General features: G+C 49.7%; 1 protein-coding gene across 3 annotated transcripts in view; it reads left to right on the plus strand.

Moving 5' to 3' along the window:
• The first annotated feature begins 948 nt into the window (after positions 1–948).
• The window catches only part of CA12 (carbonic anhydrase 12), a 61,115-nt gene continuing 41,918 nt past the window's right edge, over positions 949–20,145 (plus strand). For all 3 annotated transcript variants that reach the window (XM_032297216.1, XM_032297218.1, XM_032297219.1), the window contains exons 1-2: positions 949–1,658; positions 7,111–7,131. In XM_032297216.1, coding sequence (XP_032153107.1) covers positions 1,571–1,658; positions 7,111–7,131 — 109 coding nt within the window. In that variant the 5' untranslated portion in view covers positions 949–1,570. The remainder of the gene's footprint in view (positions 1,659–7,110; positions 7,132–20,145) is intronic.

The raw sequence follows: 20,145 nt of genomic DNA on the forward strand, positions 1-20,145 counted from the left end.
CAATAATAGCCCTTTCTCTAAAAGACCCCCTTCTTGCCTGGGGACCAGTATGCCTATGTAAGACTAACCAATTAGCTATGAAATTAGAAATTATCGTTTAGGGGACATGCAGCTTCTGGCTGCAAGATGCTGAACCTCCCCAAATTGCTCCTGGGGATAACATCACTACTATAAAACCTAAGATCATATTTTGCAGACCCTGCACTGGATGGATCAGCTGACACCACTCAGACCATGTATGATCTGGCTCAACCAGTTCTGTGATCCCACCCAGGAACAGAAGACTGCAATAAAAGCTTACTTCAACCCCTCTATGATTCTATCTCCAACGTGACCTATCAGCACTCCCCACATCCCAAGTCCCTACCCGCCAAATTATCTTTAACTCCTGGAGGCTGGGCGATGCGACTCATGCCTGTAATCCCAGCTCTTTGGGAGGCCGAGGCGGGCAGATCATGAGGTCAAGAGATCGGGACCATCTTGGCCAACATGGTGAAACACTGCCTCTACTAAAAATACAAAAACTTAGCAGGGTGTGGTGGTGAATGCCTGTAGTCCTAGCTGCTTAGGAGGCTGAGGCAGAAGAATCACTTTAACCTGGGTGGCAGAGGTTGCAGTGAGCAGAGATTGTGCCATTGCATTTCAGCCTGGCAACAGAGCAAGACTCTGTCTCAAAAACAAAACAAAACACACAAACAAACAAATGCTCCTGGAATGCTTGGGGAGACTGATTTGAGTACTGGAATCCCAGCAGTTTAGGAGGCCAAAGTGGGTGGATCACTTGAGGTCAGGAGTTCCAGACCATCCTGGCCAATATGGTGAAACACCGTCTTTACTAAAAATAGAAAAATTAGCATGTGCGCCTGTAATCCCAGCTACTCTCCCGAGGTAGGAGAATCGCTTGAACCCGGGAGGCGGAGGTTGCAGTGAGCTGTGTCACTTCACTCCAGCCTGGCGACAGAGCGAGACTCCGTCTCAAACAAGCAGGCGAGCAAGCAAACAAACGAAAACCTCCGGCCTCTGGCACAGCAGGCTCTGCGTAATTACTTTCTCCATTGCACCCTGCCTTGATTAATGGGCTCTGTCTAAGCAGCGGGCAAGGTGAACTCGTTGGGCTGTTACAGGACCAGTGACAGAGCAAGGGCATGCCACTGAAGGGATCCCTAGAAGCACACTTCCAGAGGCGAGGCAGGCGGATCTCACCCACGCCTGTCAACAGCTCCTGGCGGAACTGGGTTCCGAGGTCAGCCCTGGCCCGGAGGAGCGCCGAGGACCCGCAGAACGCGGCTGAAGTGGTGGCTACAACTCACCTAGGATCTGGGGCGCCAGCCCTCCGGTGGGCAGGGCGTTCTCCCCTCCCACCTCACCCCCCGCATGATGACATCATGTGTTTGGGGCTGAGTTGCTCCATAAAAGCAGCCCCGGGGAGGGGAGACAGGAGCGCGAAGAGCGGACGTGCTAGCCAAGGCACACGGGCTGCGCGCACGCGGTCCTGGTGTGCTGCCAGAGCACGAGCCGCCCCTGGGAGCCCCCGGGACAGCAGGAGCCCGCCCCGCAGGAGCCCGCGAAGATGCCCCGGAGCAGCCTGCACGCGGCGGCGGCCGTGCTTCTGCTGGTGATCTTAAAGGAACAGCCTTCCAGCCCAGCCCCCGTGAACGGTAAAGTTTCCGCCTGCTTCTTTCCTGACACTCCTGAGCGCTCAGCCGCCCCTGGACTAAAGGCTCTTCAATGATAAAGTAAAATCATTGCTGGGGGGCGCTGGGAAGGGGTGGTATCAAATAGCACATTCTCAAGAAAGGATGCTCCGCTCTTCCTTTGCGGGAAGCACGTTGCTTTCTAGTGGCGCGTGGCGCAGATTTGGGGTTAAAGTGTTTGCGTGTACTCCCGAGCAACGCCAGCTCTGAAGATGTGGCTTGGGAACTTGCTAACCAGGAAAGAGACGCCAAGCCAAGATTTAAAACAGTGTTCCCCATCCACGTGCAGAAAAGTAGAAGGGTTACTGCGGCATTCTGAGTAGGGGAAGCACAGAGAAAGGTTTCCTGTGTCCCAGTGCAGAACTCGCAGACGGTGGATAGGCGCTTTTCTTTGGAGGATCTTTACCATTAAGTCTTACCTACAAGTCAAAGGGATGATGCATCTCATTCTTAATCATTGGTTTTCTCCAGGCGGGCTCTACTATGCTTAATGTACATGTGTGCGCACGCACACACACACACATACACACCTTATTTCTGATTGTAATTAGAACACTAAATCCCAAAGGGCTGGAGGCTGAGGGGCTGGAAGCTAGAGGCTGAGTGGGGTGGCAGGAAGAGGTGGCAGGGGGGACCTAAACTGTGGGTTCACATGGGGCCAGTGAGTTAACATGTGTGCAGCCAAGGCTGGCTCGTAAATGTTTTGGAATAAGAAAGTGATTTTGAACTGAAAGTGATTTTAATGGCGGAAAATGGATTCTCTCTGGCTAGGCACTGGTGGTGGGAAATGTGACCTGGTGAGTAGCATAAAAGCTCTGAGCCTCCTTTCTTGGGGGTCACAGTGCCCCTGGGAAGGGGCAGAGGAGCCAGGCTGTGGATAACTCTTAATTAAATTCCAGTGGACTAGCTGGAATGATATGCTTGATATTATCTCCCTCATCTGGTCAGGGAGAAACAGAAGGTAGGTGGGAGTGATGTAAAGTGAAAAGCAAGTTTTAAAACCACAAACTTTACATGCATTCTCCTTTTATGAAAGCTGCACTGAGACTGAAGTTTCTCTGGAAATCTCTTTAGTCCTAAGCTATGCCAAGACAAAAGCGAGAACCAGCCCTTAGTTGTCCCTCTTTCCTATGACTGGTTGCTCCCCTCACTCGGGCAGCTCCCGCTCCCTTCTCTTTTCCTGCCTGTCCTGTCCCTCCCTTCCTCCCCTTCCTTTCTTCCCTACTTTCCCTCCTCTCAACCCCCTCTCCCTTTCCCTCCTCCTCATTGCTCCCAATTCTCCAAGTTGGGGTGGGGGAAGCTTGCAGTCAAAACTCCACTTTCACCTCTGAGGAAGCAGCCTGCCTACCTGTGGGTTCTAAGAACACAGCTTTTATTCTGTAAGTTCTCATGCAGATTCCTTGGGTCTTTAACTGCCTTAGAGGACAGGTCAAAGCAAAAATCACTGAGGTGTAGAATGTCAATATGAACCCAAGGTTGGGGGTGGAGAGGAGTTCAGCTGAGTAACGGAGGTCAAAGTGTGGTCTGCCCTCTGCCTGGCGCATTTAAACTTCAAGCACTGGAGAATGTTCAAGAACAATGTCAGGGGCCCGGGAGGGAGCATAATAAGCTGAAGCCAAGTGTCTTCTAGAGACACCCTTCGAATTCTTAGTCACTATGGCTTTGGACGGCATTTCGCTGAATTCTGCAGAGCTTGCCCTGCCCAAACCTGGTGTGCAGAACCAGGCAGTCTCGGGCTACCCAGGTGATGGTTACTCAGGGAAAGTTCTAGCATCCAGCACAGGAAGCAGGCAGGGCCCAGAACCTCTGACATGGATCTTAATAAATACCATTTTCTCCAGGCATTCCCTCCAGGGGAACCTCCCTGCCCAGTGCCAGCTGGGTCTGCAGGTTCTAACAGGCTTCCCTGATGGAACAGATAACTTTCCTTGGAAGGAAACTGTTTCCCTCCAGGAGGGGCCTGCTCCCTCTGGACACCACCAAGGCCTTGGCCTGGCTTTGCCTGTGGAATCAGTTTAATTCCGTTAAGACTTCTGTTCTTAAGACTTCTGGTGGGGAACCAGGGGGTACTATTCCTGAATAAAGCATGCTTTTACACACACACACACACACACACACTTTTAGAGAGTCTCCCTGAGGTCAGATATGAGCTGGGGCCCTGATCCTCACCCAATGAATCCCTTTGACTCGCTAACCTCACCTTCGTTTTACAATGCCACTTCTTCCCAGCCCTCTGGCTCCTGAGCCCCTCCAGAAACTGCCGTTTATACCCAAAGCGCCAAGCCTGGAGCCCCGAGCCAGCTCACTCACAGAGAGAAGGGCAGGAAATGTTGCTCTGGAGGCTGCTGCCTTTCAGCGAGTCCCAATCCTGTGTCACCACCGAGGCCTTGCAGTCCCAGATGTCCACTCTATGACTTTAGCCCCGAGCTTTCTGGAGTGTGATGCTGAGGCCTCCTCTGAGGATGAGAGCTCCAACAATGGGGAAAAACCTCGATTAGCACGCTCTGGGGAGGGTAGCAGAAGACATAGGGTGTAAGGCTATGATTTGAACGGGAGCAGGTGCAATGCAAACTGCTGGCAGGCCCCGGTGCTCGGGCAGCAGATATATTTCTAGTGGCCTCCAGGATCACTGGAGTGGCCTGTGCCTCCTCAGGGGAAAAGTAAGGGTGAGCTCTTCTATTACTTGTGAAATTTTACATCCTGGGCCTCCAACTGCTCTGCCCAATACCAGGCAATGATCTGGCTTGTTATATCCCTAAAGTCCGTGGTGACATCTTAATAGTGAACCCCTTCCACAAAAGACTGAAGGAAAATGCCCAGAAGAGGTTCTAAAGCAATGCCTTCTTTATTTTTTTTTTTTCACTGTTGTTTCAGCAATGGGTGGCAGTAAACAAGTTTGGTTTCCCCATGGTTCTGAATGTTTTCATCCAGCTACAAATTCAAGGGAGGTTGATCTTGGGACCCTCAACTCCCAATGGGCCCATAGCTGGTTTCAGGGGGGTCTGTGGACCTTCTAAAATGAATTGTACATGAAATTTTGTGTCTAAGCTTAGGGAAATTTTTACGGAGAGAGGTCCATAATACTCATCAGATACTCTAGGGGATCTGGATTTCCCCACCTAACTACTCCAATGACTGTGGAGACTTGAGATTCCCAAAGTTCACGGCGCTAATGGTAAATTAATGGTAAATGTGGTGGGACTCCTCTTAGTGGGAATGTGACATTGGACAGGACACTTCACCTTGGTGGACATTCCTCTCCTATAAAAGGAGGAGATGGGCTATGAGTATAAGAAAGAGATCTAAACCCTTCTCTTCTGGAGTGGGATGTCAATAAATAACGCCTAAACCTGAAACAGTCAAAGTGGAACAATATTAGCACGTTCTATAGAGATCTGGAGATAATATCAAAAGAATCATTTTAAAAAGATCCGAAGTGGGCCGGGTGTGGTGACTCATGCCTGTAACCCCAGCACTTTAGGAGGCCGAGGATGGCGGATTACGATGTCAGGAATTCAAGACCATCCTGGCTAACACAGTGAAACCCCGTCTCTACTAAAAATACAAAAAATTAGCCGGGCATAGTGGCACATGCCTGTAGTCCCAGCTACTTAGGAAGTTGAGGCAGGAGAATCGCTTGAACCCAGGAGGCAGAGGTTGCTGTGAGTTGAGATTGTGCCACCGCACTCCAGCCTGGATGACAGAGCGAGACTCCTTCTCAGAAAAGAAAAAAAGAAAGAAAAGAAAAGAAAAAGATCCGAATGGTTGCTCTAGGGAACATTGCATGGTTAGGGAATGAGCTGAGGTTTTTGTTAAACAGCCTTGTAGAACCATCTGACTTTTTAAACCATGTACAAGTGTACTTTGATAAAAATTACCAATTACATTTGAAAATTAAAAACAAAATTAATTACAAACCCTGAGGCAAAGAAATGGAAGAAATAACAAAAACTATGAGATTAAACTAGCTTTAAAAAAAGGCCAAGTTGATTTTTAACTTTTAAAAAACACAATTTGCTTGGGTAAGAAACAGCCAGGAGTGATAAGTGACCAGATTGCTTGTCAGATGTTTTACTGCAAACTAATTCCCACGAGAGAAAGGGGATGTGAGGTGCTTCCCCACATGGGTACGCTTTTCCACCTGTACCCTTGTGGGCCAAGTACCACCGAGACCCTGGGAGAAGCCGGGAGGGAGGGATTTAGGGGTTGCACAGTCCCCTCATTGGATGAGACCCCTGAGAAGCGTAGAGGGATACTGCTCTACTCAGGGTCCCTTCCTCACAAGTGAAGAGGAAGGCCGGCAGGCAGGGGCACAAGAGCACAGCTCTGCACTTGTGAAAAAGACCTTTTTGACATAGGAATGAAGAACCTTTGTGCATGAAGGGTGTGGAGTGAGAAGAAGTAGGTAACTTTTGTTCTCTTTCTGGCAGAACTTTGCCTATACAGTTCTACTGCCCCTGGAATTCTAACTCAGATGTGGGTAGCAGCTTCCTCAAAGAGAAACTTTTTCCCAGCTGGGCGATATGGCTCACGCCTGTAATCCTAGCCCTTTGGGAGGCTGGGGTGGGTAGATCGCTTGAGCCCAGGAGTTTGAGATCAGCCTGGGCAACATGGCAAAACCCCATCTCTATGAAAAATATAAAATTAGCCAGTGTGGTGGTGTGTGCCTGTAGTCCCAGCCTACTAGGAAGATTGAGGTGGGAGGATGGCTTGAACCCAGGAGGCAGAGGCTGCTGTGAGCTGAGATCAAGTCACCGCACTCCAGTCTGGGTGACAGAGTGAGACCCTGTCTCACAAAAAGAATGAAAAAAAGAGAAAGAAAAGGAAAGGAAGGAAAGAAGAGAGGGAGGAAGGGAGGGAGAGAAAGAGAGAGAGCAAGAGAGAAAAAGAAAGAGGAAAGAAAGGAGGGAAGGGAGGAAGGAAGGAAGGAAGGAAGGAGAAAATGTTAAGTGGGAAAAAGCAAGACACAGAACTGTTTCCAGTATGCCAATGTTTGTGTAAGGAGAAAGAGGGATCAATACATACGTATGTGTAGCCATGCCATGAAAGGCCCCATCATCAGCTAACCTCATTGTCTAATGGAAACAGGGAGCTTTTGCTGTATATACCCTTTGATGGCTTTTGGGTTTTGAGCCACATGAAATTATTACCTGTCCAGATAATAAAGCTTGGCTTCTCTAAGGAGTCTGGAAGGTGCCTACTCAAGAAGCCCCCTCTGGTTTCCATGAGCCCCTGTGCCTCTGTCCAGAGCACAGTTTTCTTGAGAAGCTGTTGCTCTGATGCAGACTCAGAGAAGTTTCCATTTCTGGGCATCGACCTCCTTTTCAGTTTCACTCATATCAAAATAAAATCTGTAGTCTCTTCCCTTATTCATCTGGTTCTATTGTACTTACTTACTGTGTTTTGTTCTTTATAGGTTCCAAGTGGACCTATTTTGGTAAGTAGAGATTTTAAATACTTTTTGTTTAAAAGAAAAAAGAAATGGTTGTACTTAATGAGAAAAACAGAAAATTCATGCTCTGTGGAGGTTATATTGAGGGGTCAGAAGAACAGTTTGGTATTGTAGAAAGAGAGGACAAAAGGCATCTCCCAAGAACACGTCACATCGACTTGAGTTGCTCACTGCACTTTCTCCAAGCAGGCGAGCCTGCTCTGGGCACTAGAACTGTGAATCATAGCGTTAAGACTTGATTCCTGCAAGGATTTCTACCAAACCTCCAAGATTCGGAAGTAACGTGCCCCACTGCAAGGGTCCTGGGCAGGAGAGAGCCCTTCTCCCTCACAGGACACGTGTCCTACAGCAAACAAAGAAGAAAGGGCTCCTTTCTGAAAGTTTGGCTCAGGTCCCAGAACTTAAGCTGTCAGTGTGTCTCAAATTAACTTCTTGTTGCCATGATGGTAAGCTAGCGATGGATGCAGAGGTGTGGGCCAGTCCTTAGTAAAAGAGGGATGCTTGTCTTAAATGGAGCAAGAGGAACACCCAGTGTGCTTCTTGTCTGGGCTACCTGTGGGACTGTCTCAAGAGCTTGTTTGCACCGTCTGACAGGCCTGCAAGATAAGCAGCTGGAAATCTGCTTAGCTGGAGAGTCGCAGTGAATTAGAAATCAGTCATTGGCTGGAATGGATATGGCAGGCCGGGCACCCAAGTCCCCTGGCAAGTGCGGGAATGTTGGTAACGTCTTGTTGGGGTGCAGCCACAGAAGATGCACAACATCAATTGTTTTGGTAGCGGAAGGGTGGAACTGACTCGCTGGCCCAGGAGGCATTTTAAGCAAGCAGGGAGGTGGCCAAAGTTGAAGTCGTGGGCTGTAATGGCTGTGGGTGGGGGCGGGCAGGAAGGTGATTACTGCAGTGGAATCGCCATCCAGAGAAAGATCTGATGCCAATTTGCAAAGGTCAGCCTTTGCAGGCTCACCAGCCCAAGATGCCTAGAAAAGTCGCTGACCTGACCAACCAGCTACCTGCAGGTCAAGGTCCCCTCAGCCCTGGCACCGAATGGCTCCGTTCCTGCTAACATTCCTTATGCACTCATTATGTGCGCAGCACATTGCTAAGTGTGTGGTTAATAGAAGGGTAGGCTGTGGTCCATAGCTGGGAATTACTTAAAGCTCACAGTTCAAAGCAGAACATGAGAGGTAATAATAACATCATAAACCAATGCTTCAGAGCGCTGAGTGCTCAAAGGAGGATGTGTGTGCTAGGGCTAGATGGTCAGGGAAGGCCTCCTGGAGGAAGAGGCTTTTAACCTGGGCCTTGGAAGAGGAGGGAGAGTCAGTGAAGGGGGAGGAGGTGCTGTTGGCCAAGGTGATGATGGTGTCACATGAGCGGAAGCAAGAAAGAGCAAGGTGGTGTTTGAGGAAAGCATGTGGAGAAGGGTTTATAGGGACGTCACGGGCTCTAAGGTCAAGGAGATAGGTTGGGTCAAATGGGAGGTGTGGGCGGGAAGGGCAGGCCTTTCCCAGTTTGTCCTGCTCCTAGAGGGGCAGGGAAAGGAGTAAGGCTGTGTTTCAGGAAGAGTTACTTGGTGGCAGGGGGTGGAGGGGAAGGATGGGAGGGACGCAGGAAGGGGTTCAGCCCGCGAAGAACCCCCATTCGGCGTCTTCACACCCGGTTTACAGTAGTGGCAGTGAGGGGAAGGCAAGGCTAGGACAAGAGACCTTACAAAGTGAGAATTGCAGATTCTGGGCCACAGGGCCGCTTGGGCAGGTTCCGCGTGTAAGAGGTGACAGACATGGACAGAAGGTGGCCCTTGGGTTCTGGGCTTTCTTCCGTGCAATCCCCAGTGAGGCATTTCAGCGCCGGGACCTCGCTTTCCCCATCTATAACTTGGGGGAGGGGTTGTTTAGACCAGTGTTTCTCAGACTACAGCTTGGGGTCACCCACATCAGGATCACCTGGAATGCTTCCCCAAAATGCAGATTTCTGGGCCTTGACCTGAACCTGGGAAAGGGAGGGAACCTGAAAAACCTGTGTTTTTAACGCACTCCCCAAGTAATTCTTAGGTGCAGTCTTATCAGAGAATCACTGACCAATGGTTCCCAAGATCTGTTTAGCCAGATCAGAGGAAACTTGCCCCATCTCTTCTGCTGGCCTCTCAGTCATGACAGAAACACAAATCCTATCTCCGTGGGGTCCTCTGTCTCTGTTATAGCCCTCCTGGGCAGAATGAGATAGTGACAGGGAATAGAGAGACACTGTGTCAAGAAAATCTTTTTTTTTTGGAGTCTCACTCTCGCTCAGGCTGGACTGCTGTGGCTTGATCTCGGCTCACTGTACCCTCTGCTTACTGGGTCCAGCGATTCTCCTGCCTCATCTTGACAAGTAGCTGGGATTACAGGCATGCACCACCATGCCCAGCTAATTTTTATATTTTTAGTAGAGATGGGGTTTCACCATGTTGGCCAGGCTGGCCTTGAACTCCTGACCAGATGATCCACCCCCCTCGGCCTCCCAAAGTGCTGGGATTACAGTTGTGAGCCACTGCGCCTGGCTGGAAGAAAATCTGAACTGCCCCTTCATCATGACGTGGTGTTCCCCAAGGGTGGGCTTCTCAGTGCAGCTGTATTGACTGGTCCAGAGGCATTTCTTCCTGACCACCAGCTGTGGCCAGCCCTCTGTCCCTCCTGCCCCACACAATTAGAGCTGCTCTTTGCTGAGGAAGCAGAGGGCAGAGTCTAATGATGCATGGACATGCATGGGGTAAGCACAAAAGCAAGTCTGGTTTTTATTAGTGACACAGGCACATGTGATGTGGAGTCAGCCCTCGAAGGGGATGCAAAGGGGAGGACAGATGGAAGACAGCTCAAGAGGCAAATTCCTTCTTAGGTCCTGGCTGGCAGCTGGAACCTGTGCTCAGAGTTGCACAGGTAGACAAAGGGCCCAGCATAAGTGCTGGAGGGAAATGGTTTCTAAGCAGTAAGGGCCACGTTGAATGGGGCAAATCCAACCAAAGGCTCCATGCTGGTTTTCCTCAAGTGTAGAACTCAGCTTCGATGCACATACACTGCTGAGTCATTCTCCAGGGGCCACCCCCCAACTGGCACCTATGGTAGGACTTCTAGAAGTACAAAGAAAGGGAGCTCTACCCCTGTCTCCTCATAGCTGGGTCACCAGGCTGACTGCATGGATGGCCCCTCCCTGGAGACAGGAGGACTATCTGACTGCCAGAGGGGCCAGCGACATCCCTCTGCACTCCTCCTGGGGTGCCGAAGCAGTAGCTGAATGTCTGCTGGGCTTAGCATGGCTGAGGTGCCATCACGAGAGAGAGGCTGGGGATGATGTGACATGGACTCTCCCCGCAGGAAATCGGTCCCGCATCAATCCTGCTGAGCCCTGCAGCTTCAATTGCTCTGAACCGAGGGCAGCTGCAGGTCAGGTTGTCATGTGAACTGAGGACAAACTCCAGCCTGCTAAGGTATCAGACTATGTGCCCTGTGGGGGATGAAGATGGCTGGACAGAGGCAGGAGGGGTTGTGGGCACGCTCAGGTCCTTGGTGTGGATGCTGCTGTCACTTTGTGAGGTGCATCCAGCTCTTTCCTTATGGTCTACATACTTTTCTGTGTGTATTTCATATTCAATACAAGAGTTAAAAAATTCCAGCTGGCTAGGAGATTTATCCTTACTCTGACAGCTTTTGTAGTACCTCCCCAAGAAAAAACTAAAAAAACAAAAACAACAACAACAACAACAACAACAAAAAAAACAGTGTATTCAAAACAACAGAGAAACCACAAAGAATGACTATGTTGGAACTAGACCCAAGAACACATCATGTGAGCTGAGAATGAACACGGTGTTTCATCCCTGATGATACCACATAGTGGTTTGCTGCTCCTTGGATATGAGCTGGTTGAGAAATAGATGAAAACCCCTGTTTGCTCAAGATCTGGAAAGTCTTAAAGGCGATGGGGTGGCAGAAGAACGTGGGTGACAAGCCTTTTTCCTGGAGGGTGCGCAAACTCCACCTCTCCCTGTCATAGGCCCACAAGGCACCCACGAAACCAGCCCCTCCATCCTGTTGGGAAACTTTGGAAAGATGGTGGCCTGGCCTGGGGATGCTGGGGGCTGGCTGCGGCTATGGCCACACCCGCTTACAGGTCAGCCTGCCCAGTTCTCTGTTGTGGAGGGTCAGCCCTCCTGGCCCTCGGCTTTGACAGGACCCAGTGTGACCCAGGCAGTGCTGGGCCTTCCTTGTGCTGTGCTTCTTGGTTTCTCTCCCAGACAACAGATTGTCCATCTTAAAGAATTTCCCTTGGAAATCAGGGTGAGATCCTCCACTGTGGCACGCCTCATCCTCATGTCCCTGAAGTCCTGCAGGTCTGCACCTCCACCCACCTTCTGTCCTGTATCTGCAGAAATATTTAGTTCCCATAATGAACCTTTCCTAGGACTCCAGACACCCTTTCACCCTCTTCCCAAACAACTAGAAATGGAACAGGTGGAAGGAGGCCAGGAAGTAAACTCTTTACTTTCTATTCTTCTGCAGTGATAAAGGCATTGTGTGACCTGAATTGCAATATAAAAAGCAGGCTGCAGTTAGAGCTCTGGGGAGAACTCAGAACGGCAGGGAGCCCATGCAATTGAAAGACTGACTTCACCAAGGGATCTTGTCTTTGTCAAAGGTAGAGAGGCCTGGCCAGCTCAAAACACTCCAGCTGCCATCCTGAAGATGAATAAGGGGCACAGAGTGCTCTTAGGAGAGCCAGAAAAGGCCAGGCATGTTTTTCTTTTTCTTTTTTGAGATGGAGTCTCACTCTGTTGCCCAGGATGGAGTGCAATGGTGCGATCTCGGCTCATTGCAACCTCCACCTCCCAGGTTGCAGTGATTCTCCTGCCTCAGCCTCCCAAGTAGCTGGGATTATAGGCACCTGACACCACGCCTGGCTAATTTTTATATTTTTGGTAGAGATGGGGTTTCACCCTGTTGACCAGGCTGGTCTCAAGCTCCTGACCTCAGGTGATCCGCCTGCCTTGGCCTCCCAAAGTTCTGAGATTACAGGCGTGAGCCACCAAACCTGGCCCAGATATGTTTTTCTTTTCTTGAGACAGGGTTTTGCTTTGTCGCCCAGGCTGGAGTGCAGTGGCACAATCACTGCTCACTGCAGCCTCTATCTCCTGGGCTCAAGGGATCCTCCTGCCTCAGCCTCCCAAGTAGCTAGGACATGTGCCACCATGCCTGGCTGATTTTCAAATTTTTTAGTAGACACAGGATCTTGCTATGTTCCCAGGCTGGTCTTGAACTCCTGGCCTCAAATGAGCTTCCTGCCTCAGCTTCCAAACTGTTGGGATTACAGGGGTGAGCCACTGTGGCTGGCAGACCTGTTTTTCATACCAGCACACTGAATCCCTATCCCCAAGTCCCATGAATTTCAGCTGAGGGTAGCAATCAGACCCCCATCTTGGATTAAATCTGTGCCATAGTTCCAGTTACTTCTAATTGAAGCTGTGACATTCAGGGTCTGTCTGGATGTGGTGTGGCCTGCCCACTCATAGTTACTTCTCATCTTTCCTGAATTGCAGAATTGGGGTTTGTGCGTATCCTGGAGGCTCTTGGCTTGTGGCTGCCAAAATGCCTACATTTTTGCGTTCACAGCTGGCCTCACCAGCTGGGTAAAAACATAGGGAAGCGGCCGGGCCTGGTGGCTCACATCTGTAATCCCAGCACTTTCAGAGGCCGAGGCGGGCAGATCACGAGGTCAGGAGTTTGAGACCAGCCTTGCCAACACTGTGAAACCCTGCCTCTACTAAAAATACAAAAATTAGCCGGGTGTGGTGGCACACACCTGTAACACCAGCTACTCCAGAGGCTGAGGCAGGAGGATTGCTTAAACCTTGGGGGGGCGGAGGTTGCAGTGAGCCCAGATTACACCACTGCACTCCAGCCTGGGCGACAGAGCATGACTCCGCCGTCTCAGAAAAACAAAACAAAACAAAACAAAAAAACAAACAAAAACCATAGGGAAGCTAGCATTAGTTCCTAAAGACAGGCATAGTGGGACGGAGGACGAGGCAGAAAACTGGGAGGAAGAAGCGGAAACTGTACAGACCTCAGAACCAGGCCACCTCCGTGGAAATAGCTGCTAGGCCACTTTCTGTCGGTGGGTCTCAGGAAAGTAACGACCTCTCTGAGCCTTGGTACAAGATGAGAGTCTTGGCGTCTACATCAGTGGCTCTCAAAGTGTGGTCCCTGGGCCAGCAGCATCAGCATCACCTGAGGCCAAATGCAAATTCTCAGCCCTCCCAGGCCTACCTCCTAACCAGACACTCTGGAGGGTGGGGCCCAGGAATTTGTTTTCACAAGTCTTCCAGGTGGTTCTGTTGCTCACTCAAGTTTGAGAATCTCAGCTGTGCTTCAGAGGGTTGTGGTAAGGATCAAATAAGATAACACGTGGAGGGCCGGGCGCGGTGGCTCAAGCCTATAATCCCAGCACTTTGGGAGGCCGAGGCGGGCGGATCACGAGGTCAAGAGATCGAGACCATCCTGGTCAACATGGTGAAACCCCGTCTCTACTAAAAATACAAAAAATTAGCTGGGCATGGTGGAGCGTGCCTGTAATCCCAGCTACTCAGGAGGCTGAGGCAGGAGAATTGCCTGAACCCAGGAGACGGAAGTTGCGGTGAGCCGAGATCGCGCCATTGCACTCCAGCCTGGGCAACAAGAACGAAACTCCGTCTCAAAAAAAAAAAAAAAAAAAAAGATAACACGTGGAGAGAGACTCACTTAGGGGCCAGCGCCTACTCACAAAGCTGATTGTCATGTGTTTCTCTTTGCCTCGCAGAGCTATGGTGCAGATTAAATGAACTAATATGGAGGGAGAGGCCTTGTAAACTCACAGTACCAAACACACGAGAACTCTATTTTTGTTAGGGAAGGTTCTGCTTCTTCATTCACACTTTTCTGAATTGTGAGTTTTTACAGCCAGGAAATACTCCTTTTGTATTCTGAATAAACAGAGGGTAATTTCTTTTTGAGAAAGAAAGGAATTTTAAAAATACAAGTACTCCAAGCTCTTGTCCCAAGGACCTCACAGGCCAGAATGTCCTTTCAATCCTGGTCCTTCAGACCAAAGGTGAAGTCAGATCTCATCTCCCTGGTGCTTTCCTGGCATCCAGGGACCAGGTATCCATATTCATAACCATGGCCATCTCAGCCATGCCCCTGAAGTCTCCCAGAAAGCAGGCAAATCCTCTGCTTCCCTGTCTAGCCCATTGGGGGCTGAGCCTGGTTTGGGGTTTAGGAGTGGAGGCTGGAGCCTAGGAAGAAACTTGGGGCTGAGCTATTTGGGATCTGAGCTTCACCAGCCTAGCCTCGTGCAGTGCCCGTCCCCCACTGGGGCAACATCAAGCCTTGGAACTGCAGGGTTCAGTGGGCTGGCAGGTGAGAAGGAAGGAGGAGCTGGGACTCCCAACACCCTTTCACCCTCTTCCCAAACAGAACTAGAACAGAACTTCCCAACTTGACCCTTCTGCTACCTGCGGTCTCAAGCCCTGGGCAGTCAGGTGAGGGCAGGGCACAGCTTCTCCAAGAGCTGGCCAGAGCCTTGGCAACCCATGCCCTTATGAGGAGGAGCCAGTGGGCTGCCCTGTGAACCTCCTTAAAAGAAAGTTTTTGACTGGGCGAGGTGGCTCACACCTGTAATCTCAGCACTTTGGGAGGCCGAGGCAGGTGGATCACAAGGTCAGAAGTTCGAGACCAACCTGGCCAGCATAGTGAAACCCTGTTTCTACCAAATACAAAAAAATTAGCTGGGTGTGGTGGCATACGCCTGTAATCCCAGCTACTTGGGAGGCTGAGACAAGGAGAATCGCTTGAACCCAGGAGGTGGAGGTTGCAGTGAGCTGAGGTCAGGGCACTGCACTCCAGCCTGGGTGACAGAGCAAGACTCTGTCTCCAAAAAAGAAAGTTTTCAAGCAAAAAGGCTGAATTCAAAGCAAGAGTGTGAAAGTGGTTGTGGTCAGGAAGGAGAAAATCCTGGTTTTCCACGAGGAAGAGAATAGATCAGGGAATATTTCCGGAGGATCCTGCAGTCTCAGAAGGAGCAAGGGCCTCTTTCCTGGTCTGTTACTCTCTTCCTCTGCAGGGGCAACTGCTGGGCTAAGGGTACAGGCACCATGGTGGAGCTTAGGAACCATGGCCAGACTCTTCCAGGGGCCATACCACCAGGCCAAGGAAGAGAGGTAGCACCTGCTATAGTCAAAGGTCCTATTTTATTGGTTCTAAGATGTCTGCTTTCCCCACATTTTAGCATCTCTGAAATTGGGATAGATCTTGCTATCAATGGCATCGAGAAGCAATGAAATATGGTAGCTATTCCACAAATACAGAAAAGCACCATGTTAGATCCTAAGAACACACAGAAAGGGGCTGAAATGATTAATTTCAACAATACTGAAAACAGTGGAGGCAAAATGGTATAAAATTCATGGCCAGCACACACCAAGTCTGATATAGCACATAGGTATGATGGTGAATCATGTCAGATCTTGATCTATAGCTTTTTCCAGCTCGCAGTTAATTCACAGTTCACATATACTTTTTGGTGGTGGTGTGTCATTATCACTAGTATGTAAAAACAAAGAAATTTAGGCACTAGGTTTTTTTAGTTTATACGAGTATTCATTTAAGGAGCAAACTTTCCAATTTCCTGACAAGCGTTCAATTTATGCCAACCAGGAAGGAACAAATACTAGCTGCCACCTCCTTGAGTCTATAAAGGTTGACTCAGAGCTGGTATAACTCCAAATACATGGATCACTTAGTTCATCTTAACTTTTTCAATGATTTTGCAATTATTAACTTGTGACTAGGTCAGCTGTGTGACTTCTGGGTGAAATGGATGCAACCCAACCAGCTCTCAGGAAGATGCCTGCAGATTCAGGGCAAGTGGCACATGCTACCCCCTCCTTCTAGGACATGGGGCTCTGCAAAGTCTCCTCGGTGACAATGACAGTGAGATTTCCTTACACAAGGCCATGGTGGCACTGGCAAGTGGGACCTGGTGCCTTCCCTGGGTGGCCCCTCGTTGGCACACCACTTTTCTGGGAACTCCATCAGAAGTGGAGAAAGGAGAAAAGATGGGACTCTCAGTGTCATGGAACAAAGTTTTGAAGCAAGTAGGAGGCAGTGTTTATTGTTTAGTCTTTTGACTTTGGTTACCAGGAAGCCCAGCAGCAAATTGATGTCTCCAACTTGAGCAAATGTCTATCTATCCTTCTATGACCTGCGAACCTAAAAAAGCCACGTTAGCCGGGCACCCGTGGCTCACGCCTGCCATCCCAGCACTCTGGGAGGCGGAGGTGGGTCGATCACTTGAGGTCAAGAGTTTGAAACCAGTTTGGCCAACATGGTGAAGCCCCGTCTCTACTAAAAATACAAAAATTAGCTGGACATGGTGACGGGCGCCTATACTTTTAGCTACTCAGGAGGCTGAGACAGGAGAATTGCTTGAACCTGGGAGGTGGAGGTTGCAGTGAGCTGAGAGCAGGCCATTGCACGTTGCATTCCACCCTGGGTGACAGAGCAAGACTCCGTCTCAAAAAAAAAAAGGCCAGGTGAGGTGGCTTATACCTGTAATTCCAGCACTTTGGGAGACTGAGGCTGATGGATCACCTCAGGTCAGGAGTTTGAGACTGGCCTGGCCAACATGGTGAAACCCATCTCTACTAAAAATACAAAAATTAGCTGGGCGTGGTGGCACACAGCGAGAATCCATCTCAAAAATAAATAAATAAATAAATAAACAAGCCACCTTGCTGTTACCCTCCTAGCTTGGGGATCTTATTTCCTGATCCTGAGCCAAAATGTTGTAACAGGTAGATTTCTGGATTTTCATCCAGGAGGAAATTTAGACTAGTGGTACCCTACGTTTTCACCAGTCTTTTGTTCTGCCTCCCCCCACCACATGCATACCATGATTTAAACAGTTTTTAAACAAATTTATATAATAATGAAATAGTTTAAACTTTCCCACTTATTATTAATCAAAGGCAGATGTAAAACCCAACCAAAGTTTTCAGCTTGCCTGAGATAAATGGCTCACATTCATTCCACAAATATTTATTGAGTGAAGACTAAGCACCAAATGTTGGACTAAAGAAATGGATAAGCGTTGGTGCTCAGGAAATGGTGGGCAAGGCTTGATTCCTACCATTCTAAGACTAAGACTCTGGAGGGTACAGCAAGTAAGCAGGGCCTTACAATACAGAGGACAGAGACTTCACCCAGTATTTTGGGGGAAAGGATTAAAGGAGGCTTCCTGGGGGAGGTGATGTCCAAGATGAGACCTGAAGGACACGTAAGAGCAAGCCAGGCAAAAGGCAGGGGATGGAGAACGTTTGGGACAGAGGGACAGCCTGTGCAAAGAAAGAAGCTACTATGTTCCGGAGATTACCTAGGACCTCAGTGAGGAGGGAAGGGGCTTGGGAGCCAGAGAGTGAGGAGCTGAGCCAGCCGAGGAGCTGGGGCCTTGTTCTAGAGGCAGCAGGGAGCTGCGAACCTACATTTTTTTTTTTTTTTTTTTCGAGAAAGAGTCTCACTCTGTCGCCCAGGCTGGAGTACAGTGGTGCAATCTCAGCTCATTGCAACCACTGCTTCCGGGTTCAAGCAACTCTTGTGCCTCAGCCTCCCAAGAAGCTGGGATTACAGGCACATGCCACCACACATGGCTAATTTTTGTATTTTTAGTAAAGACAGGGTTTCACCATGTTGGCCAGGCTGGTCTCAAGCTCCTGACCTCAAGCGATCTTCCCCTCTCGGCCTTCCAAAATGCTGAGGTTACAGGCTTGAGCCACTGCACCTGGCCCACTGCTGGACCCCCTCAGTAGAACACTGACAAACTCAGATTAGCATTTTAGGAGGATCATCTCAGCTGCAGGGTGGAGAATGGATTGAGGGTGAAACCCTGGAGGAAGGGAGAACAGAGGGATGTAGAGGAAAGGGAGAGAATCGACCAAGGGAGGAGCAACAGGGGTCCTGACCTTTTGATATAATTGGGCCAGAAAGGTAGATACCCAACATGGCAATCACCTGGAGCAGCCTGACTGTGGCTGAATGCCCCGTCTCTGCTGGGCTTCACAAAGTACTCAAATAGGCATCCAGACAGCAATTATTGCCTAGGTGGGCCCCAGGCAGGTGAGGGGAAGCTCTTGTCACCAACCCGCCCCTTCACACTGAGGCAGGAAAGCTCAGAGCTGTCAGGTGGTCCCAGCAGCATGAGGAGCAAAATCGGAAGTTGAGCCTCCTGACCCCTGCCCGGTGCCCTTTCCTGGTCCTTTGATAGATGCTCGTTTTATGCCAGGCACTGTGTGCCCTGCACTACACATCATGCCGTTGAGGAAATGCAGAGATATATTTTTTTAAAGAGTAACGAGCGTAGATTTGCCAGAAACAAATTGTGCCAAATTCAATTGTTTTTCTTCTCCCTCATCAGAATCAAAGGCTTAGCAGTTAAAGAAAACACAAGAGACTGAATCCCTGTTAACATAAACAAATATTTTACACTGCTCGTTGTGACATGCTCATGGGAAATGTGGATCAAAGACCAGTGTGGCTGGGTGAGGTGGCTTATGCCTGTAATCTCAGAACTTTGGGAGGCTGAAGTGGGAGGATCACTTGAGTCTAGGTGGTCGAGGCTGCAGCGAGCTGTGATTGTGCCACTGCACTCAACCCCAGCAACAGGGAGAGACCCTGTCCCCAAACGAACAAATACCAGTGCAGTTGCTAGGAAAACAAAATAGAATCCAGTCATTGTTGCTGTCAGCTGCACGGAGTTGAAAGAGCTGCAGGGGCTCCTCCAGGAACAATCTGAGACAGTGCCCTCAGGAACACTTCTTAGGAAGAGGAAGGGGAACGGAAGGAGCGTGGTGATTAGCATTGGACAGGACCACATCGGAAGGGAGAACACAAAGGAGAGTCAAGCACAGTGAAGAGGCATGCCAGAGAAGCGCCTGGACGATGGGCCAGGACTGCAGGGCCGGGGCAGCAAGCCCTGATCCAGTGAGCAGATAGCATGTGAGAGCAGCACACCACCAGGCAGGAGTCCGCGCTGCAAAGACTGATTGACAGGAGCGCTCACACCCCACATCTGTGTATCCGTCTTCATTTGCGTATCTGCCTTCTTAGATGTGTCTGTACTCACACTCACAGCTCCATCTCCTGTACGGTTCACTAGGACCCAGCCTCTCAGCTGGTTTCTGAGTTGTTCATATGAGCATTTATAGCTCACGGCTTGGAACCGTGCTCAGGTGAAATCTTAAAGATTCCTCATGGCAGTTTCCTAAGAGTCTCCTACTGTTTTTTTTTTTTTTTTTTTTTTTTTTTTTAAGAGACTGAGTTTCATTGTTTCACTCTGTTGCCCAGGCAGGTTTCAAACTCCTGGGCTCAAGTGACCTGCCTTGGCCTCCCAAAGTGAAGTGCTATGATTGTGAGGCACCGTCCCTGGCCAAGTCTCCCCTTCTTGATAAGTGGAATGCTTACCTTGTACCTCAGCAAGGATGAAGCAGGGAGTGCCCGTCACTGAGTCAGACTGCATCTGTACGGTGTCTGGTCAGAAAACTTGGTATGCCCTGGTAAAAAGTTGAGAATGTTTCCTGCCACATAACTGCCCCATAATGGCATGGGTACGTCTTGGGTTAATGACCAAGTGTTTGCTTTCCTGCAAAGGCTTGTTATCACATCAAATGATCACTGCTGAATTATTTCAGTCTTTGGTGGTTTTTGAGCCTGAGCCTGCTGCCTGCACAGCAGTGTTCTTCGACCCCCAAGAGGAACAGGGGGTGAGCAAGGAGCCATTTCTACCCTCAAGAAGAGTTATCTAGAGGGAGGGTGTGTTTGCACAGCCTAGGGGGTCACCGTCCCCACAGGGGCTGCACAGGCAGATAGTTGCACACAGCCTGGCCCAGGGGAGGGGCCCAGGAAACACTTGTTGACGAATGAGGAAAGAGTGGGTTATT

Source organism: Sapajus apella, unplaced genomic scaffold (assembly GCF_009761245.1).
Source record: "Sapajus apella isolate SASKATOON/1434 unplaced genomic scaffold, GSC_monkey_1.0 scaffold37, whole genome shotgun sequence".
Taxonomy (NCBI): Eukaryota; Metazoa; Chordata; class Mammalia; order Primates; family Cebidae; genus Sapajus; species Sapajus apella.